The 23,054-nt window shown below is 37.9% G+C and overlaps 1 protein-coding gene across 1 annotated transcript in view; it reads right to left on the minus strand.

The window, feature by feature from the left end:
• Positions 1 to 23,054, minus strand: part of RAPGEF5 (Rap guanine nucleotide exchange factor 5) — a gene marked incomplete at both ends in the record, with an annotated part of 218,864 nt that overhangs the window by 90,046 nt on the left and 105,764 nt on the right. The window contains 2 exons of the mRNA XM_084230165.1: positions 5,843 to 5,968; positions 15,371 to 15,444. Of these exons, the coding sequence (XP_084086291.1) occupies positions 5,843 to 5,968; positions 15,371 to 15,444 (200 nt within the window). The remainder of the gene's footprint in view (positions 1 to 5,842; positions 5,969 to 15,370; positions 15,445 to 23,054) is intronic.

Genomic DNA, 23,054 nt, shown 5'->3' on the forward strand with positions numbered 1-23,054 from the left:
GTCTCACCTGCTGCTCCCCTCAGCAGTGTGTTTCAATTTGCCTGTTCTGCTCCCCATTCTGTCTCTGGCGAATCCTCTTAGCCCTCACACCTCTGGCCTACACCCCAGCTCTTATATGCATAAATAAAATAAATCTTAAAAAAAATTTTATTTGTCTTTAAGTAGTTTCTTGGTTAAACTAAATTACTGGTAAACTTCAAATAATGCCAAGATTGCTCTTATATGTATAAGGCAAGTTTGAAGATAGAATGACAAAACCATATTTTCCTTTAGTGTTTCATATAAAGTAAAAAGAGGACTTTTACTTTCTATTTAGTTATTAAAAAAAAAAGAATCCAAAGTCATAGACAAAATGAAGTTTGGAAAAGGCACAGATGTGAAATATGAATGACAGCAGTCAGAATACTCCAAACCACTTCTCCCCCAGTGATCCTTGGACAACGAGCCCTTTGACGTAGGCAGAATTCCAGGATGAGGCTGCAGGAAACAGGGAAAGGAAATTCCGGTTGGGGTTGAGTGATAGGGACCCTACCTTGGCAACAGACCATGCCAAAATTCAGTTTCAGAACAAGTAAAATCCCCTTCCCACCCATACTTCATGAGTGAATTAGAAAAGGGGAAGGAAGTAGGGTGGGTCCCCAGACTTAACAAAGGAACTGAAGAAAATGGGGTGGAGAATGGGAGGGATACAGACAGGGTCCCAAGGGAAAGTATTGCTGAGCAGGCTTTCACATATATTTGATAGATTCATTTCGCAAATATAGCATTTTGACTTCTTTTTTATGAAGACGAACAAAGTCAAATAGCTAGTGGTTCCTCATCATTTCTAGAATGAAGTAAATTCTCAGCCCTCAAATACACCTACAATTTGGTCCCAATCTGAAACTATCTTTTAAAGATGTCTCACTAAATCTTCCTTCTCTTTCCTCCTTGTCACTGTCTCCTTCTCAACCCCTATTCTTGGTTCTCTGATGACATGGAATGGTTGTGGTTTTCTGAAAATGTTTTGCATTTCTACATTTATTTTCTAATGCTATTCCTCCCTCTAAGAATGCTTTTCTTTAATATGAATTGTTTAAACCCAACCAAAACCTACTTTTTTTTTTTTTTAAAGATTTATTTATTTATTTATTTATTTATTTATTTATACATGCACTGGGTACAGTCAGAAGCGTGGGAGGGTGAGAGAATTCACCAGAGCCAGAGCGGGGAGCAGAGCAGGCAGAAGGACCGAAGTACACTGCTGAGGGGAGCAGCGGGCGGCAGGAGAGGTCTGCACGCCATGTGGGACCCTCCTCCGGTGGCCGGGGAGCAGCCGGGGATCGAACCAGCGCGGCAGAGACCCCGGGCAGCTTCGCAACCCAGCGCTCAACCGCTGCGCCACCGGGGAGGCCCCCCAACCAAAACCTACTTTAAGGTCTATGTCAAACTCTACCTCTGCTATAGAAGAGAATCCTGTTTCCCCCAAGTGTAAGTTCTTCTAACCCCCATGCATCTCTCTTAGTAATATCATCACAATCTCCTTGTATCTCAGTTATTTGCGTCAATGTTTGTTTGTTTGTTCCACCCCCCCCCCGCCCCCCACAATGAGACTATATTCCTTCCAGGTAGGAGCCTCCAATGTTATTCTGAATGTCCTACATCAGTTCTACCAAAGGCATACTGAATGAATAAATGACCAAAAGTATTCAAGTGACACCAGCTCAGATGATCTGGGTGAGGAGGGTATCCCTAAAATCACAGCTAATTGTAAAGAAGGTACACACATCATTGTAGGTAATGCCAACAGTTTAGCCAAATAAGCCACTTATTTTGGCGGTACAGAGATTCTTTTTAAGGTATTTTCAGAGGCTCTGGTCTGAAGATAAAGGTTTATGTGGTCCTCATAATATGAGCCAGAAATCCCATCCAACAATGTTAATGAGATAAACACTGTGTATTTTAGTATATCTCAGACACCTGAAATATATCACAGGAAAACAAAACAAGGTAAAATTGTCATGTAGCTTTTTGGCAAAGGAGACCAACTATTCATATGCTAAACAGAACATTCTTGTATTCTACCACTATACCAAATAAACTTCAGTAAAAATTAAAAAGTTGCTTAATAAAAACCATTAATTGTCATTAAATTCTGCCAGTTTTGCCATCTAAATTACTCTCAACACCTACGACCTCATTTCCCATAATTATAGCCCTGATTCAGGCTTACCTCCTTCATCTGACTTACTATGGAAGCTTTCTAAGGGTTCTCTCTGACACTTTTCTCCTCCCACTCAATTTTCCCTCCAAATCAATGCTGGAGAGATCTTACAAAAACCATGCTTGACTATGCCACTTCCCTTCTTTTGTGGCTCCTCAGGGGGACTTATGGCCTTTCACAACTGAATTCTAGCCTCCCCTACCGCCTAACCTCTTTATTCCCCACGAGTCACCAGGTGTTCAAGTCATGCATCTTCCTGCTGGTCCTGTGCCTTAAACACTCTTCCCTGCCATGACCTTATATGACAAAGGTCATGCTTCAAGGTCAAGCACAAAAATTCCCATTTAGTAACATACACACAATTCTTCTATTGTTATCATCACGAAATGAAGTCTATGCAATATGATGCCCAAGTAAGAGATCATTTCTTTAAAGATTCGGTGAACAAATGTTAATCCCACTACCATAATACTTAGAAGAAAGCCAATTCTGTCCCTCTCTTGAAGTTCTCATACTGGCTAATTTTACCTACACCTAGGTAGTAAAAATAGGAAAACCAAGTGCTTCCTGAGAAATCTGTGATAATTATACATTTAACTTTTTTTTCTCAGAAACACCTTGGCAAAAGCACAGTGAAGTGTTTCTATAATTGCACACATTTATAATCATGGCATTTACTAGTTTAAGGAAATATTAAAAATGCCTACTCAGAAAGCTCTAAGGCCCTTCAATTTGTAACAAGATATACCAGCTTTATTCTATCAAATTCATATCTTTCCTGTGCAGTAGTACTTCAAAGTAGCTTTCTCATCTTGGCACATATTTATAAAAAGGGATGAGGCATCCTAGAACTGGAGGAGCAATGCAGTTTGGTATAAAAGAATGACTCAATAGGCAACTTGGATTCTACGTGAAATCTTATCATTCTCTACTTAGCTATCTTGGGTTCAGCAATGATAGATGAGGTAGATGAAGTATTTAAAAATCATAAAAGAAAGGAAATCTGTATGTAACCCCAGGGTTTAGTCATTATTGTTATTGTTTTAACAAGAAGAGGAAACTGCAGACTTAGGTTTACATTAAGTAAACTGCAGTTTCCTCTGTACATGCTGTTATTAAAGTGAGTTTTCAAGAGCAAAAGCAGATGACTGATCTTGAAAAGAAAGCAGAGCAGAAAACACAAAAAGGCTACATACATCCAGTTCATGAACACAGTGAACTTAATGTACAAGCAAAGGTAGAGATGATTCAAACACTTAAAATATAAGAGAGTAAAATAATCTACTGAATGGTTTCTATTCCTAATAAATTATTGTAAAAAGTATAAATGCGTAGTTTCAAAAAACCTATTTATTTAGTGGAGTACTATATAAATATCAGCTTTTAGTCATCCTGCAGGAATGAGATCACAGAGTGGCAAAGTTTTTATTTATCATAAGGATGAATGACTCCTAACATTCACCCTTTCTTACTTTAAGTTTCAATAGGAAAAGTCTAGATAGGAAAGGCCATCTTTCTGTTTACTTATTTATATCTTTCCTCTCAGAAGTGCAAGCTCTTCAGAGCTATGGATGTTAATGCATCCATATTATGACATTCATGCAAGTAGTAAGAAACATTAGTGTTCTAATTTACAATCCTAAAGGTTTACTGGTAACAGAGAGTAAATAATCATAATCAAAACTACAAATCATCTGGCACTAAATTTCTGTCTTATGTTGTCTTTACAATCATCAGCATCGAGTTCAGGTTTGTATTATTACATATTTGGAGGGTAATTATATTTTTCTTAGTTGTGACTATAATATTCTAGATACAATTAAATATAAGACAAAGACGAGGCAGATACCTCTGTAATAACTGGGAAGCTGATTTCCAGCCTTGGTGAAATGGTACTCGTGTGATTTTGAAAGATCATGACCTACCCTAAGGTTATCCCTGGTCCAATGGATCAGTGTGCAATCCACTGTAAAATATGTCATTCGTTTTAAGGACTAACAAGAAAAAATGCTCACAAACCATGATTTGCTTTCATACCCTCAATTTTTAAAATTCATGCTAGTTTCAGAGATGGAAAAATGTGGGATAAACATGCACTTTGAAATCAATAATATGGAACACAAAAACTCTCTTCTAAATAAAATACAACAAAAGGAGTATTGTTTTACGAAATTTCATGCACACACAAGAATATTTAAATATTATAAGAACATACAGAGGTTAGAAGTCAGTCTGTGAACCAAGTAACATTCAGGGAGCTTTTTATAACTTGAACAAGTGCCAAACTTTACAGTAGTGCCTAGTAAAGAGAAGGAGCCTGAAATTTCTACCCAAACTTAAAGTCAACAACCACCCCAAGATAGTTCAATTAGAAGGATCTGAAATGCTTAATCATTCTCCCCTTTGAGACCAATTGCAATGTCTAGATGTGATATGTTATAAACTACACGGCCTGCCATCTCTGAACATCTCACATCCTCTCCTGCTTGGCTAAAGGCTGGTATTTGTACTGATGACCTTAGAGAAGAAAGAGCATGAAGCAATTTTTCCCTCTTGGAAAGGGTTGAAAATAAAATTCCAAAGAAAAATTAAAGTCAGAGAAAAACATGCTTATAAGCACTGAGGAATTTTCCCTTTCATGAGCAATACTGATAGTTCAGCACCAAAAAGTGAAGTCTTCAAAACAACAACAAAGTCAACAGACAACAATGTATGGCAGAAGAAAGTGGTCCCATTGTCACCCCGGCATGACGCAGTGTTCTCAGTTCTGAGGCTCAATCTGAATAACTACTTTCAGGAGGACCAAGCAGAGCGTCCTTTTCCTCCAGTTTAACGACACACAATATAACTCTTGTTGGAAAACAAACATTCATAAGACACTGGGAGAACTCCCTTTGGCTCTCTCACTTGATGAGAGCATTGTCTATCCATTCTTCTCTTCTTATCACTTTTAGTGATTTCATTTGGTAACAACATATACCCTTGTGTTAAACATAAAAAGGATATGGGGACCCTCCCTGGAGGCACAAGGGGTTAAGCACCGAACTATGAAGCAATCACAGGCTCTACAGCACGAGTTCAGTCCCTGGCTGGCCAGGGAGCAACCCACATGGCAAAGCAGACCTCTCCTATCTCGCCCGCTGCTTCCCTCAGCAGTGTTTTTCGGTCAGTCTGCCTGTTCTGTTCCCCACTCTGTCTCTGGTGAGTCCTCTTACCCCCTGCATCTCTGGCCTGTACCCCAGCTCTTGTATGCATAAATAAACAAATATTTTTTAAAAAAGGATATGGGAATTTTCTTTCAAAATTTGTCTTCAACAAACGATCTAATGGATAAACTCCCAAAGTAAAACCTGAAATCCATCAAGTCAGGATCATAAGTAGACATGCGTTCATATTTGCTTACATGCGTTCTTATATTTCTGCATGATTTACTTTTCAGAAGTGTTCTCTTCTTAAATCCAGTGGCATAACTACTGACTTAAGCCTATGAGCAACTATCATTTTTACAAAGAAGGATGCTTTTGGAAGGGAAAAAACCAAAAGGTAAAGAATTTAAAAGTCTTTCCTTCAAACATACAACCAGGCAGAAACATTTTTCCTCCCCTTAAAACCTACACCCCCAAAAAGAAAACAGCTTACGTGTTCAGATTTCTCCTGATCTTTTTTGTCCGTCTGCAAGAACTGACAGTTTTCTCTTGCCAGCTTCTGGACCAGTTCAATTCGTCCAATATCATCTCTTTCCTGAAGCTTGCACATCACCCCTGCCTTAAGAGTTGGAGAAAAAGCGAAGATATACTTAAATCCACAGTCCCAGGACATGACACCACTGCAAAGTTCACTTTATGATAAGCTCATCTTTTCCATCGCCTGGATTAAATCATGATGTTGGTTTAAAAAAAAAAAAAAAGCAACTTTGCCTTTCCAAATTGAAATTATATTATTTTAGTCTAGCAATACCGTGCCAAAAGACTAAAAATTGAGATCATGCACCAGTCTACTTTACGAGAGTGAAGATAGAGCGAACTAAATCATTTGCTGCTAAAGTGTTCCTGATATGCTACTATTTGTTCCTGACAGCCTGTTTCCTGTTACATAAGCCTAGCAAGAGGTTAAAAACTCATGGGAAAGTTAGCCAGGAACCACTCTGGCAATAAGGGAGAAGTGATACAGAGTACTAAAAATAACAGTACACAACCTCCTAATTCTTTTGCTTTACCAGATCATTCCATGCACAAATACATAGCAAGAAGATCACAAGATAATTTGCTTTTTCACAAATGGAAAATTACTTTGTGGCATTATTAGGAAAAACCCCTGGTAAGTTATAAAACATAGTGAAAAGTTTATTAAATAAGTTGGGAAAAGAATGTTAACCCTCATATATCAGGATTTGGAAATGATTCAAAAGGCATCATACTTTTTACAATGCCAAAGTACCTAAGTGAATATTACAAGAAGGGGAAAATCTACAACTTTGATTACATAAAAATGTTTGTTGTAACACACAAATTATGAAGTTTCTGTTTAAATTCTTTCAAAAATGGCTCATACTGACATATAAGGACATAATCTAGAAAAGAAATCTGAAGTCACTCCTGGCAGAAGCAGTCAAACTATAGAATTTTTGCTTTACCCAATGCAATCTATAAGCTTTGAATGGACTCCATAACATGACCAAATATGGACAAGTGGTCAGTAAGTGATCCACAGCTTCATGATCTTAACAGTTTGTGCTAAAGATATCCATTTTGTTGAGTGGGTATCAGTGAAATGGAGCCATCTATGCAAAGCAATGACCAAATCTTTATTGCCAAGGCAGGACAACTACTTATCTAGCAGTTGCTCTAACAATTAGTAAGGAAAACAAAAATACCTGAAATGGCCCAAATCACAATTTCCTATTGGACAGCCAGTGGAATTCTTCCATCAAAGTCTCAGATTTATTTTTACAACTTCCCTCACAAGTGAACTTCCAGCTTGTTTCCAAAGTTTCCTTAGACAGGGATCTTAATTTATCTTAAAACAGCCTGTGTGCTGTTGGAGAGCCAGGATTATTGGAAAATTCTGAAACAGGCTAGACAAAACTCTGAAACCACTGAACTTCAACCCATGAGTACTAGTTTTGTCTTTTAAAAACTGAAACCAGTCTCTATTTCTTCTCCAATATGACAATCTGTTAAATGTTTAATTACCACTAATAATATATTCTTTTTTTTTAAGATTTATTTATTTATGAATACAAGAGCTGGGGTAGAGGCCAGAGATGCGGGGAGGTGAGAGGATTCACCAGAGACAGAGTGGGGAACAGAACAGGCAGACTGACTGAAATACACTGCTGAGGGGAGCAGCAGATGAGACAGGAGAGGTCTGCCTTGCCATGTGGGTTGCTCCCTGGCTGGCCAGGGTTTGAACTCGTACTGCAGAGGGCCTGCGGATTGCTTCATGGTGTGGTGCTTAACCCCTTGCGCCACCAGGAAGGCCCTATAATATCTTCTTTTTAGTAATTCCTAAGTACATCCCCCAGTTCATTATTTCATTCATTCATTTACTTAAGAGATTTTATTTGAGCAACAACCATGTGCTCAAATCTAACATATACTCTGCAGCTACAGCAACGAACAAAATTAAGATTAAAATTAAAACCAAGTCCCAAATGCCATGGAGCTACATTCAATATGTGATGTGGGTTACATAACATACCAACTGAAATGTCACAGAGTAATACATGGTAGGAAGGAAAGGAAAGCAGGGTAAAGAGGCAGAGAAATGATTAGCAGTCTTGTTAAGATGAATATCAGGGAAGAATTATTCAGTAAAATGATATTTGAATGGAGAACTAAAAGAAGTAAGAAAAGGTGCTTCAAGCAGAGGAACAAGAGTGTAAGAGCCTTGAGGCCTGAATATGTCTGGCATATTCAAGGAAGAAAAAAAAAGTACAGCATGGGCCTCCCTGGTGGCGCAGCGGTTGAGCGCTGGGTTGCGAAGCTGCCCGAAGCCTCTGCAGCGCCGGTTCGATCCCCGGCTGCTCCCCGGCCACCGGAGGAGGGTCCCACATGGCGCGCAGACCTCTCCTGCCGCCCGCTGCTCCCCTCAGCAGTGTACTTCGGTCCTTCTGCCTGTTCTGCTCCCTGCTCTGGCTCTGGTGAATTCTCTCACCGCGCTTCTGACTGTACCCAGTGCTTGTATAAATAAATAAAATCTTTAAAAAAAAAAAAAGTACAGCATGGTTGAAGAACAGCTGTGTGGAAGAGACTGGAGGGGTAGGTCAGAGATTTGTGATACTATATTATGTAGTTTCCTAACAGACTGTGTACAAAAATTAGATTTTTTTTTTATTGGACAAGATGAAAATCCTTTGGAAGGCTCTGAACATAGCACAGGTGTAATATGACTTAGATTTTAACAGGATCATTCTGCCTTCCGGGTTGAGAAAAACCCAGAAGGGGTGGGAGAAATAGTTGCAGCTAGAAGACCAATTAGGAGATTGGTATTCAGACAAGAGATGGCTTACACTGTGATAGCAGTAGATATGGTGAAAAATGGTTAGAATCTGGATATATTTTAAAAATAAGGTCTAGCAGATTTTGTTTTCTATACGGTATTTGCCCTGAGTATCTGGAAGGGTTGACAGTCATTTCATGAGATTGGAAAGACAGGGGGAAAGGTTTGGGAAGGAAAATGGCTACTAGCTATCCAAGTGGAGGTGCTAGGTTGGTAATCTGGAGGTTCATGGGAGAGGCTCAGGCTCAAGGTAGGAATTTGAAGTAATTCTAGTACAGTTAGTATTTAAAACTGGAGAAATAGGTGACGTCACCAGTGGCGTGATATAAACAGAGAGAAGAACTTTAGGAACTGGGTCTAATGCTTAGACTTTGGGAAGATGAGGAGCAACCACAAAACAGCCTTAGAAGGAGTGGCTTTAGGAAGAGAGCGGTGAGTAGTGGAGACAGTACTTCAAGGAAGAGAGAGCAAAAAGCTATCAAATGCTGCTGAAATATCAAATGAGATGGTTTCAACAGAGTTGTTATTGAATTTGACAAAAGTAATTGGTGAGTTTTGTTTTTTTAAAGATTTATTTATTTATACAAGCACTGGGTAGAGTCAGAAGCGCGGGAGGGTGAGAGAATTCACCAGAGCAGGGAGCAGAACAGAAAGACTGATGAAATACACTGCTGAGGGGAGTAGTGGGCATGGCAGGAGGGGTCTGTCACACCATGTGGGACCCTCACCCTGGCCAGGGATTGAACCAGCGCTGCAGAGGCTGCGGGCAGCTTCTCAGCCCAACGCTCAACTGCTGCGCCACCAGGGGAGGCCCATCGATGAGTTTTAATATACTATTTTTTCAGGAAAAAAAGTTGAGGAAAAAAGTTGAGGAAAAAGTGGTTGGGTTCAACAGAAAATGAGAGATGATTCTTCTGAGGAGTTATGTTACAATAAATGGCATATTAGCTAAAGTGTGATGTGGAAGGGAGTTTTGCTCATTTGCTTATTTAGAGTGAGGGATATTCTAGCATATTTGTGTTATTAGAAACTAACCACTAGAGAAGGCAATATAATATAGAGGGCAAGAAGGCATTTTTAGGAGTGATATCCTTCAGCAGGAAAGAAACCCTAAAGACATACTCTCAGACAGAAACATGAGTGTATGTATTTCCCTCACTCTAACAGGAGGGATGGTGAAGTTCAGGGGTAATTAAACAGGTAGGTTGGAATATTTGATGGTGAGAACACATGGTAATTTTTTTCTGAAGATCTTTATTTCCCAGAGAAACAAGAAGTCAAGTTAAGGGATCTAAAAATAAAACCACTCAGACCCAGAGTAAGGGCTCTGGGAAGATACTGGAGGTAGGTAAAAATGAAAGCAGTGCAGACATTTCAGTTGTAAACATAGGCAAACTTTTAAGGTAAAGGGCCCAAATGTAAATACATTAAGTTCTCACTTAACACTGTCAGTAGGTGCTTAGAAATATAGATTTAAGGGCAATGATGATAACAAAAGCAGACCTCTAAATAACAACATTTTGTTCACTATCGACCCTGGATTTTGCTTTTGTTATCAAGGCTATAATGAAACAATGAAACAACATTATTCAAGAATCTGGTATGTTCTAGGCTTAGTGGACCTTGTGGCCTCTCGTGAACTACCCAATTCTGCAGCTTGAGAGAAAAAGCATCAAAGTCAATATACAAATGAATGAACACTTTATTTACAAAAACAGGCAGTTGGCTGGGGTTTGTCAACTCCTGACCTAGGAGGACAGGAAACTGGACAAGAGTAGATTATAAAGGGCCCTCATGGTTTTATTTTTAGAGCCTTTAACCATCCTGGTCATCCTCTTTAGGGCATCTTTCTTTTTATCGGGATTTTAATGGGACCCATAACCTGAGTAATGCCAACTACATAGGCTGATCTTGAAGATCCTCTTTTAATCAATATAAGAGGGTAAAAGAGGCTCAGTTTTATCCTTTAAGTAGCTTCCTTTAAACTAAGACAACAGAAAAACTATTTGGGAGAGTTTCTACACACAAATGATTAACATTCTTGACACTTAAATGAACTAAGTTTTTGTTATTTAGAAAATTAATTAAAGTTCACCATTTAGGGTTTCTTCTCTCTCCATCCTTGTCAGCCACACATTTAATGTACTGTACTGCTAGTGGAAAGAGATGTTCCTGACCTTGCAACCTCAGGACCTGCTGGTTGTTAATTCATAGTAGAATGTATTAGTCCTAGTCTCTGTGCTCCCCAATATGGCAGCCCTGCATAATAGAGGGGATTGGGACCAGGTGGACATACACAGGACAAAAGTATCATGAAGTTAACTAATTTGGCACATGGCAGAGCCTGTTATCTCTTGGCTAATTTCTCAGACTCTGATTTAGAGATAGACTCTTTCCCTCTGTCTGGAGTTCCATATAGATTTTTATAAAACAACTGATAATATTAGCAATAAAAGGGTAGAACTGAGTAGAGCAATTTTGAGAGATCTTGGCTGTTTTTCTTTGGTTTTAGTGTGAACATAAGTTTTTAAGGAACTCTAAACATCCTTTATATCATATGTTAGGATCCTAATTATAGACTTTTCTTTCATGAGGAAACATATCTTGATTAGAAGTGGAGACTTGGGCACATAAATTATGTATTTTAAATACAAAATATTATTACTTTTAAAACATGTTTCACTTAACTTTATTTCATATTTTAATTAAATCATAATTAAAAAAGGTATACTGCTATCTTGATTTTTCAGATTTCTGCATAACTTTTAGATGCATTTGCTTAAGATTATCAATTCTATAGCACCGTTTACATAGTAACTATCAAAAAAAAAAGGAAAAAAAAGCTTTAAAGAAGGGTTACAAGTGCTTTTTTATTCCCTGAAGAACTTTAAAGCTCAGAGAGATGCCTACACAGCCAAGATAGTTTATAAAGCACCTCTTTGGAAGCACCATACTAAACCAGTTGTTCTTTGGATGTGAGCTGGGGGGGACCCCCCTTCACAGCTCTGCAATGTAGAGATTTAATTAAAAAATTAAGTACATATATTTACTTTATATATAAAAATAAAAAATATATTCACTAATATATTTTGGGAACATTTTATGTTAGGAGAAGCAAGATAACTAACAGTCATTGATCTAGACTTCTACATTCTTGGACTATTTAATTTATCCAAGTGAAATTAATTATAAACAGTTTACCTAACATTGCTAGGCCAGAAAAAAAAAGATTAATGTAAAACTGTCAGAGAGTAATTTAAGAGCCTTATTTCATGGTCTGCTTTGAAAAAAAATCTCGGTAATGTATAATTAAAAGCTATTCATATGATTTTCAGTGTTTGAGAAATGTTATGAATGTAAATGAAAAGTCTGTTTCCTTTATAAATGGAGTAATAAAAATGTTGGTTCTACTCTTTCAAATGGGGTAAAGTGAAACTTGGAAAGGGTTCCCTTAGGAAAAGCTTCAAGGATGACAACTGACAACTTTTGCGATACAATGTGAAACAGCACAATTCTATCTATGAGAACATGGCTGTATTATCCTGACTTAAAAAAATTACTTTTTCTAAAAGACCTAGAAAAAACATCATGCAAAAACTGCTATCATGGTAATGAAAAAAGAGGATGAAAGAGTCACCTTTCATGAAAGCACTTTTGCAATAATGTAAAGCTGTTCATTATAAACTCAGGGTATTCAGGCAAATTTTTATGAATGACTATATAATAGATGCATTTCTTTAAAAATTAAATCTTGAATAGAAATTCATAAAATTATTAATTTTGCTACTTCACAGAAAATCCAAATGACAAAATAAAACAATGATGGGCTGATATACTACATATTCAATTGTATGTACCTATTGCCAAAACAAAATACTAAATTTCTTCCAGAAAATTTCAGAAAACAAACAATATTAAACAATAATTGTAGAACAGGACGTCCTCATTTTCTCAAATTTTCCCAAAGAGAGAAGAAAACTATGAAAAATTTGAGATAGAAAATTTTATCCTTTGATAACTGGAGAAAGGCTCAAGAAGTCCCCACAGTGAAAGGTGCATATGAGAGAAAGTGCAAGAGTAAAGGCAGATTGCCTGGTGCCCCTGTACTAGTCTCAGACACCAGGCTAGGGCATCACAGAGCTGTAGACATCATGCAAGGACTCCTATTGTCTGTACAAGTGAGAAAATGCAAGTTTAGGAATAGCATGCCTTTGGTTCTCCTCCCTTGTAAAATTATTTGTGTTCGTATAACACTGTTGTTGAATAAACCCATCCTATACAAACTCTGTGTGATACTGTGTCTTACCAGCACCTGCTGGGCAGGGATGGAAGAAGAAATGGCAGACACATGGAATTTATACCTGTTATTGTTCTCAAATGCTTTCTTAATATATTGTATTGCATAGCTAATTTCTGATGAAAGGAAAATACAATATTATACATTTACATAATTGATGAAGTAAGGGGTATATTACTTTCATATACTTGATTCCTTAAGCTTTCAGACTAATGTGGGGAGATCACCAATATTTTATTTTTTTTGACCTGAGAGAAATGATGTATTAATAATTTACAATCCACACATGTTATTGGTCATACCGCTGAGCAAGGCTGTGAAATTGACAAACAATAAAGATGTAAAAAAAAATGAGAATAAGCAAGTTCTTTTTTTTTTTTTAAGATTTATTTATACAAGAACTGGGATACAGGTCAGAGGCACGGGAAGGTGATAGAATTCACCAGAGAGAGCAGGGAGCAGAACAGTCAGACGGACTGTGCACTGGATAATATTTATTGAAACTCTTTTGTCAAGTGGCGGGCATATTTTATGTTGCTTTATTTCAACCTTGGGGTAACTTTATAAAACCTCTGCAAGATGAAAATGAAGCATGCTGGTTACTATCACAGTGGGGATACTTAGGTGACAAAAACACTCATGCTACCCTATAGGATTTCAGGTTTAGAGATGCTAAAGAACTGGACTAAAGGGAACATGACTATGCGGAAGAAGGACTGGGGTGCTGCTACCCCGAGACTGTACGCTCTCTTTAGTCCTCCCACATGTCACTGCACTTAAACAGGGAGTTTCTTAGGCAGAAAAAGGAAGAAAAGGACCCATCATATGAAGGCACAACCAGAGTTTTCTGGTAGGTGGGAAACCTGTGCACAAGGCCCCAGTACCTGGGGTCAGTGACTTATCTTAACCTTTTATACACCTAAAGTTTTCAACAGCCTGAGTCATTTTCCCCTAAAATATTCTTTAGGGTAAATAATATGAAAACTTTTCATAGGGTCTGGCATATAGAGGCTCAACTAACTATACAGACATCAAACGTCACATTAATACATTTTTTAATACACTTGACACACATATACCCATGAGCACACACAAACATTTACTTCTAATTTTGCCTAGGTATCCAAGGGTGAAATTTAGAAAGTTTTAAGCTCACCTTACACGATTTGAACTACTGATGTCTACCCAAGCATTTGTATAGACAAAATAGCAGCATCAAAACAATACAACTGTTGCTCTTAACGGTAGCAGCTGATAAAAGTTTTCTCAAGCACATCAGAGGAGATGACAGTTGCCTTGTTAGGCTGCCCAGGCCTGAAACACTTATATGTATGCTGCCAGTGAACTTAACTCCTGACTTTCAAACCTGAACAAAGTCTGTTTCTTACATAATTATTGATTCACATTTGGTTTCATGATTTCACTCCTCTGTACATCCTGTAGATGTGTAGTTATGTCACTGAAGTTGAAAAAGTCATAAAGTCTCAAAGAACAAGGTCTGTGTGTCCTTTGAGATACACAGAAAAATAAAATTGTGTTAAAACAGACTTTTGCCCACAAAATATGCTAAAAACAAATAGAGAATAAAGACAATTTAGGTTTTGAAACAACAGTTCCATTAATCATTTAATGATTAAGCTAGAGATGATATCAAATACATGGAATTGGTTGGGGAATCTCTGACTAGGTTTTCTTGGAAATCTAAAGTGTAACATCAGCATGAACTTGTGCATTGCAGCCTTTTGATATTACCATAGCAAAACAATTCTGTAAATGAATTAAAAATTATACCTGCAAAATTTACTAATGTGATTATTCTGACCAGACTCAACAGATCTGGAACTCTGAAGTACAATGGGTCAACCAAGTAAGAATATTTAAATGCTTGGCTTTTATAGAAAGTGAACAGTGCCCAGAGTTTTTATGGACAATAGTATTTGGAGGTAACTGCTACCAAAAGCATACCCATGCCATGAGTTAGCTATGGAGGGCTGGCACGGAATCTCTGGCTGATGAGGCATTACATTGATCTGGCCTACCAAGCCCTGGCCACCATGCCCTTAGCCAGCACATGCTCCTCTGCAGCCTCAAGTGATGTTCTGCCCAGAGAGTGCTCTTTACTTCCTTTTCGTGCATCTTCTGGCAAGCGGAGTATGTCTATCTGCTCCTTCCCAACGAATCAAATTATAAATGTTATCAGTAATTGAGGGTTCTTCTTGTGAAATGACTGTATCAAAATAAGCATTTTATTCCCCATAATTTCACTACACAACAGGAAAGGTAAACAGTATCCTTTGCAAACACCTGCAGTAGTTGACAACTCTCAACACAGAGGAGGCAATGAGCCATTGCCACAAAATTTATCTTACCTGAGAGTCTGGAACACTTTCAGCTTCTGTCACAGGTCCATGTTTGTCACTGTTTTCCTCATTTTGCTCAAGTGCTTAAAAAAAAAAAAACAACAACATTAGGCAAATGCAGCAAACATAAGAAAACTTCAGATCTTTTCCGTTCAGATAGCAATCTGTACATACATCATTTATTAAATCAATGGCTGTGAAAAAACTTGATCTTAATTCTACTCTTTATCTAAACCCATCTAGGCATCACCATGTCAACACTGTGTTTCCCCCATGAGGGAACAGGGATACAGATGAAGACTCATTTAAGTTCACGTGAGAATGTCATATTTTGTTTAAATTAATGTGGTTTTTTTAGGTCTGATAGCTCAGTGTTATATAATAAAGGAAGCACGATATTTTATTTATCAATTGCTCAATGCATTTTTACCATAAAAGTCTAAACTATACAGTCCTGATGTCACCTTTTCTCTCATTTTCCCCTAGTAGCTCCCTGCTAAGTCCACATTACCCTTTCTGCATTGGTGTAATAATCTCCTAATGCAAAGCCTTGATTCTAGTTTCTTTATAATATGATCCACCTTTGGCATAACTGCTAAAATAGTTTCAAAAAATAAAAAATAAAACAACATGTCATGTTTTGGCCTATATATCACTTATCGTCTTAACTATTCATCACTGAAGGTTTTCCTTGAATTCTCTTGCTCTTTCCTAATCTCCAGTTTCACACTGACATTCAACAAAAAAAGGTAATGTACTCTGATCCAAGTACAACGATCTAGTTATTTTTCTTTTTCTACAGTTTGTTCTTTAAACAAATATCTGTTGAGTATCTACCATGTGCCTGGCACTGGAGTTATTTCTGTGAAAAAGACAGATAAGCCCCCGAACTCATGAAGTATATACACTAGCTGGGAAGACAGCCAAAGAACAAGAACAACTACATCTATGATTACTAAAAACAAAAAAAAAAATTAAAAATAAGATGAAATTAAAGGTCATGAAATGACAGAAAACCTACTGGGGGAGGAGAGGTCAGGAATGCTGCTTCTCTGAAGAATTACTATTTGGGTTGACAGTGAAAGGTTGAGATGGAGTCATCCATGCAGGTGAGAATGGAACAGGATAAGCCAGGAGAGAGGAAAGAAGACTGGAAATTCAGCGATTAGCCTAATAACAGGGGGTAGCACTGAGAAATTTTTAAATTGGAAATTGTATGATTTGATGTATATTTTCAAAAGTTCTTTATGGCTTCTTTGTGAAGAACAGATTTAAAAAAAAAAAAAGCAAGAGGTGAAGCAGGGAGTCCAGAGATAATAGCTCAGACCAGGAAGGTGGCTATGAGCTGAAGCACATGGTAGATTTGAACTGTATTTCTAGACAACATGAACACAAGAGGAAGAGAAGGGAGATGGGGAGAAGAACAATTAAATCATTTATTGTATCCATCATACATTTATTCTTTGTGCTCTCTCCATCAAAAGCATACAACCTCATTGATAATTAGCTCACTCATTCTACTTCTGGATTCAGAGTACATTGTTTTGTGTAATTTTAAACATGTGTTTTCTGTTCTGAATTTTTAAAAAATATCAGTTTCATGTACTTTTTGCCTTTGCATGCCTTTTATATCTACTGTGTGGTGTTTACCCTGGAGTCCACTTAAAACACTGTGTAGAGTTTATGAGCTCTATAAAAAATAAGAGGGATGAAGTGACCAAAATGGCATGATTTGACCAGTCCCACTTACATAAGTTACTTCTTTCATGACTATTTAATACAAAGTGGGGGGAGGGGCAGAGGGGTAACTAGGATAACTCTTGCCAGCTTAGCATCTGAAGGCAAGGCAAGAAGAATGGGAGTGGGCTGAAGCTTTTCTTCTATCTCAGCAAAAATTTCCATTCATGCTTGTTCAAAGGGGGATCCCCTGTTGCTACTGTTGCCTGACTAGGAAGAAACTTAAGAATAAAGAAAAACATTCGTGGCCTCTCTAAAAAACTAGAGATAAAGAATGCAAGGGGGAAAATATCAGATAACATTCTAGATTCTACTTCAAAATGCAATGTGCCATAGAAGTAAGAAATTCCATTTATTGAAATAATATAAGTCATTTTCCTCCATCCTGTAATGGCAAGTAATTTTCTTCAAAGGCAATTTTGGGATGTCCAATGAGGCTTAACTTTTGTCATGTGAAGTTAACAGTCATATCATAGTACTTAATTTATGCTATATTGGACCTTTTTTTATTTTTGTAGATATTTTTAACTTTTTTTTTATGGATTTACCTTTGGTTTATAATACTGTGAGTTCAAGAGCAACAGCTTTATACCCTGATATGTGTAAATATTGCCCCACACCCACCACCATTTTTCATTTGAGACCATTCACCATTTCAGCTTTATTTCAGTTTTGCACTTTAAAGCTTTTAGCTTCAATTACAATAAAGATAATTACATTTTGGAATATTCTTGTCTACTAGGTTCATGTTTTTGTTTTTGAAATAATAGCATTTTGGGATATAAGCATTTCTTTTTCTTATCTTAACATAGAATGTGCAGGATTGAGAGCTAACACTATGTTTTTGAGATTTAGGCAAATTCTTAATACAGAGAAATAGATTCAGAGGAGGAAGAAATTAGAATAAAAGCAAACTTGGGGGAAATTTAATTCTATATTTCTAGCAAAATGCTACAATTCTTTTTTTTTAAATTATGTATATATATATATATATCTTTTACATCATTGTTCCTTTTTAAACAATGTTTGCTTTTTTCCCCCCTCAGGTGTAGTCCCCATAGTCCTCCACCAATTCACCCGTGCACCATCACCACAGTGCCCTGTGCTCCTCTCTCCCTCCCTCCCTCCCTCCCTCTGATCCCTCTCCCTCCTCCTCCCCTGCAGGTGTCTCCGGTTTATAACTGTTTTTGCTTTGTTTTGTATTGTTATTATCCCCCACCCCCACCCCGCTGATGTCTTCTTTGGTTCCCCTATACTGGAATTATGCTCAGTGAAATAACTCAAAAGATAAAAGAAAAATATCGGATGGTTTCACTTACAGGAACAATGCTACAATTCTTGCTACATCTTTAAAGACCTCAAGATTCCTGGCCTGGAGTTACATACATTTTAGTTAACAGAGTGAGAATTAGAAACACAAGCAAGTTAAGGGACTTGGCAAAGGTAACTCAGCAATCTACTCATTGTGCATAATGGAGACACTCAAAGTTCTGGGAGACTCGACCTCAGCACCCTGATGATGAAGACAAGAATATGGTTTCCTCCGACACATACATAACAATTTTCTTGGAAATACTGAAAAACTGCAATAGTAAGAATGCATTTGAGCCAGTGGTTTATATATATAACACGGGAATAAAAATATTTATTCGAGACTTCCAAGGATTTATGACCTTCCCATGAAGTTACATGCAGGAAATATATAGTTCGTCACTTGAAAGGGAGCAGTATATTGACCCTTTAATATGAAGATTAAGTGTCAAAGAATAAATAAGGAGTCAATTTCTCTGTTCATGCCCCCTAGTCAACAGGTCATGTGTTGGAAGGATGAGGAAACAGTTATTTACATTTTGGGGCTTAATTTTCCTTTTATCTGATCAGAATAAGAGTAGGTTAGGGAAAGTTTCCTATGCAAATATTGATTCTGGGACAGTTCCCTTCTGTGAAACACGCACACAGGAATGACAGCCTCTGGGACCGAGGGAGGCTAGAAGCCTCCCTCTGCCAACACAAACCATCCCCTTATCTCTCAACACACAGAGCCTAAAAGTAAGAAAAGTCCTTTGAAAATAATTTACTACAACAAGAATCACAAGCACAAGATCTAAAGCATATATTTTGAATAGTAAACATGAGAGCCACATGAGAACAAGAGTATATGAGGATTAATTAGCACTAATTCACATTAGAGTACTTAGTTTAAATGTACCTAATTGTCAGCTAGCCAGGGGCGACTGGAGATGAGTGACTGCTGGCAGCCCCAAGGGATTTTGCCTGACTGTACTTTCTGGTTGCCTTGGGGACAACAGGTTCCCTCTCCCCTCAACTTACTAGGGGGGTTGCTGAGAAAACTCTCCTAAAAACTCTAAATATATCACTATTTAAACACAAACAGGATTGATGTCCTTTGAAAATGATGTTTATTTAATTTCTGCTGGTCAGTTTTGGGAAGGCACACAAACAAAACATTACACACACAGTGATCATAATGCACTGCAGAAGGCTGAGTTGACAGTGGTCTTTAAAAATCAATCGAACTATTTTTTTTATGAATTACACACCAACCAAAAAAGTTGCTATGAACAGAAATGTAACATTTTGAGTCTCAGGGCAAGAAATCAGCAAATATAGCTAAAAACAATCCATCTTGAGTACTTTGCAAAGAATGAACGTTTTGGCAATACTAGAATCTTTTACCTGGGCAGTGCTTCTACAGAGAAGAAGCTCTTTAGTAAAGGGTCTCATCTGATGTTTGTACAACCTGTTTTATAGATGAAGTTAAGTTACCTGTCCAAATCTCTCCTTATAAAATACATGTATCTGAGGCAGCTCAATTCTGCCTCAGACAAGGATGGAGCAGTACAGCGTGTGCTGACAAAAAGTATACATGGGCAAATCCACTCACATGAATCCTGAGCGGTATTACTTTTCATTTTAAAAAATGAAGCAGAACAGAATACAATGGAAGGAAAAATGAAAGATCAAAATGCATTGCAACAGCAAAAGTATTTTCACAAATGTGGATGAGAGTGTACCAGGTCGGGCTCTTTTGTGTGTTCTATGGATTGTGGACACAAAAATGCTAGGAAAACATTGAGGTGATTCCAGGCAACAGGAGGCAGAGCCCAGTTCTTCATTATCTAAATAATGGGTTATTTTTTTGTACCATTCCTGGAGAGGAGCCACAACATTTATTTTAGGAGGCCACTCAACACCGCTCTATCCACCTTCAGCAAGGAGCACATTCCCTGTGAGGTGGCGTGGAAAGGAGCAGGCAGCCGCAAATGCTGACAGAGTGTATTCATTTTTAGTTACCAATATATAATCACAAATATTTCAAAATGCTCAAATCTCTTTATTCTTTAAAAGTAAGAGCAGCTGCAACTTTCACCTCATCACTATATTTCTTTATCAAAGTTTGAAAAAAGTGGTCTATATTCACCACCCACACACTCCAAACAGTGTTATAATCTGGCCCCCTCAGTATCATTCAAACTTCTCTTTGAAAGCTAACCAATGACCACTAATCTCTGTCCCAACAGTTTTATTCTGTTCAGCTTCTTGGCTGAGTTTGAGACTTAATTTAAAACTCTCTTTTCTGGATGCTTAGTATCCTTAAACCCTAAAAAAAAAAAATGTTTTCTGCAGGTTCTCTTTTGCCTCTTTCTTCAGTGATTTTATCTGTTCCATGGGTTCAACTTTCGCCATTATGCGGGTTATTCTCCACTCTGTTTGCACCTCTGCCTTCTTCTATGAGTTCCAGGTCCAAATCTCCAGTTACACACGGAATAGTTCCATTTCACAGACCATCACAAGTGCTACGTAAAGTAGCTGTGACAAATGCAGTGGTACAATCTCTATCCTCAAGAAAGAGCCATCTATTTAATGGGGCATTAAGGCACAGAGATCTGAAATCCCACGCATTGCCTTTGATATGTTCTACAAGTCTCTTACTCCTCTCAGGGGTCTGTATTTTAGTTTAGATCACCACCAGGCATATTCCTATTCTTCCCTCCTCTAAGTTCTCACATCAATCTCTCATAAATCCTGGCACTTCTATCCTGAAATGTTTCCATCCTTTTTTCCTCTCTGCCACTGTTATAGTTCATGACCTCACCACTTCTCACCTGGACCACTCCCACTGCCTCCTGGCCAGTCTCTCCCTCAATCCATTCTCCACACAGCTCCCCAAGTTCCATTTCCAAAATGCGAGTCTGATTGTGACATTCCCCCATCTCCTGCCTCTTCCCACTTAGCATGAGAGTCGTGCAGGAAGCCCAGTGCCAGTTCAGGCTAGTGCTCTGGATGTGGCAGACTTAGTTCAGGATGTGCAGGATTTGAGAACTTTGACATTGGTGATCCTCACCCTATTAAATACGGATTAACGTTTAAGCTGAAGCCTCAATGTAGCCTTGTCATCAGATATGAGACTCTCTCACCAGGTGTTCTCCCATGTTTCTTTGTTTCTCACTTGGCATGCCCTTGTCCCCAGGTGACAACATTCCCTAGGTCCCCACATTTTCACCAAGTGAATTTTCTTGCCCAAGCAGCTCTCCAGCTCCAACACTGTTTCCTTTGTGAGGCTTCTTCTAAGTCCTCACCACCTGTCCCCACACAAAAGGAGAATCCTTCCTCTTGACCTAACAAGAGGTCTTTATTCTACACATTTAAGGTTTGGTTTTTTAAATCTGAGATTTTTATAGCTAACAACACAAACCTTCATCTTTACTAATCTATACAATGAGTTTCTTGAGGGTAGAGAAGATGCTTTCACATCTAAGCACCTGGGATAATTCCTAGAACATTGGGCTAAGTGGTAGTCTATTGAAAGAACAAAGGGAGCAAAAACGTCACAACCAGTTAGGATAAGGGAGAAGGTAAGATTATAAAAGACTTCAAAGAAAAGGTCGATTCTATAGGTGGGTGAGGTAAGAATAGGAAAAGCAATAAACTGGAGAACAGGTATAAATGGAGGCAAGGTAGAAAAAAATGTCTGGGATCTGACACAGGACCAGTGAATAGAACAGTGATGGGAAACACCAGAAAGAAAAACTGGAAAAGTCAGCTACACTTGGGTGCTGGACTGAGGAGTTCCGAGGTCATTTAGTAGCAAGTGAGGTGATGTGAGTGAAGGAAACACAATCACCATTGTATGAAATCTGAAAGGCTTGTAAACTCTTACTAGCTTTCAGACACATGCTTTTAATTGGGGATTTTCCCCTTTATTCTTCTCCACATTCCCTGGTAGAGGTACTGGCAAGAATGAACTAATGCATTTGGTCACTGTGCACTGACTAATAATTTTATACTGCCAATATTTGTTAAATAGCAATTCAATATTTCTTATTAGGGCTAGTGAGAAACTGAGTTTCCATTAATAAAAGGTGAAGAACATTCTTGGAATTTAGCAATTCATTTCATTTGAATCATCTCACTTGCTAATTTTTCTAATTCTTTTAATTCTTAATTTCCCCCACACTTGTAATTTTCCTGACACACTACTAAGGATAGGAGTAATTATATAAAGAGATAAAATCATGTTGCCCCAAACCAGCAACACTCCATGCATGATAAAGTATCAGAATTATCACTAATCACCACCTGTTATCTGACAAGTCTACAAGCTGGCGGGGCGGGAGTCGGGGTGCTGACTTGGTGGGCCGTGAGCAACATGTTTGTGTTCACTGAAAACCTATTTGTCAGCAATATTCAGATCCAGCAAAAAGCTTTAATAAATTTCAAGTAGAGATGACCAACTTCCTTGGTCAAAGCAAGATCCATTTACACTTTAACTGCTCTTTGATTGATTTTTCTGTGGAAATCTGAGTTATGTGAGAGCATATGTCTATCATCCTACAATAGATATTTAATCCCAAGTGATGTTTTAGGAGAGGTATATAATTGGCCTTCTCCTTAATCACATCCCAAGCACAAATATGATTATCCTTATTTTTCA

Source organism: Talpa europaea, assembly GCF_964194135.1.
Source record: "Talpa europaea genome assembly, chromosome: 3".
NCBI lineage: Eukaryota > Metazoa > Chordata > Mammalia > Eulipotyphla > Talpidae > Talpa > Talpa europaea.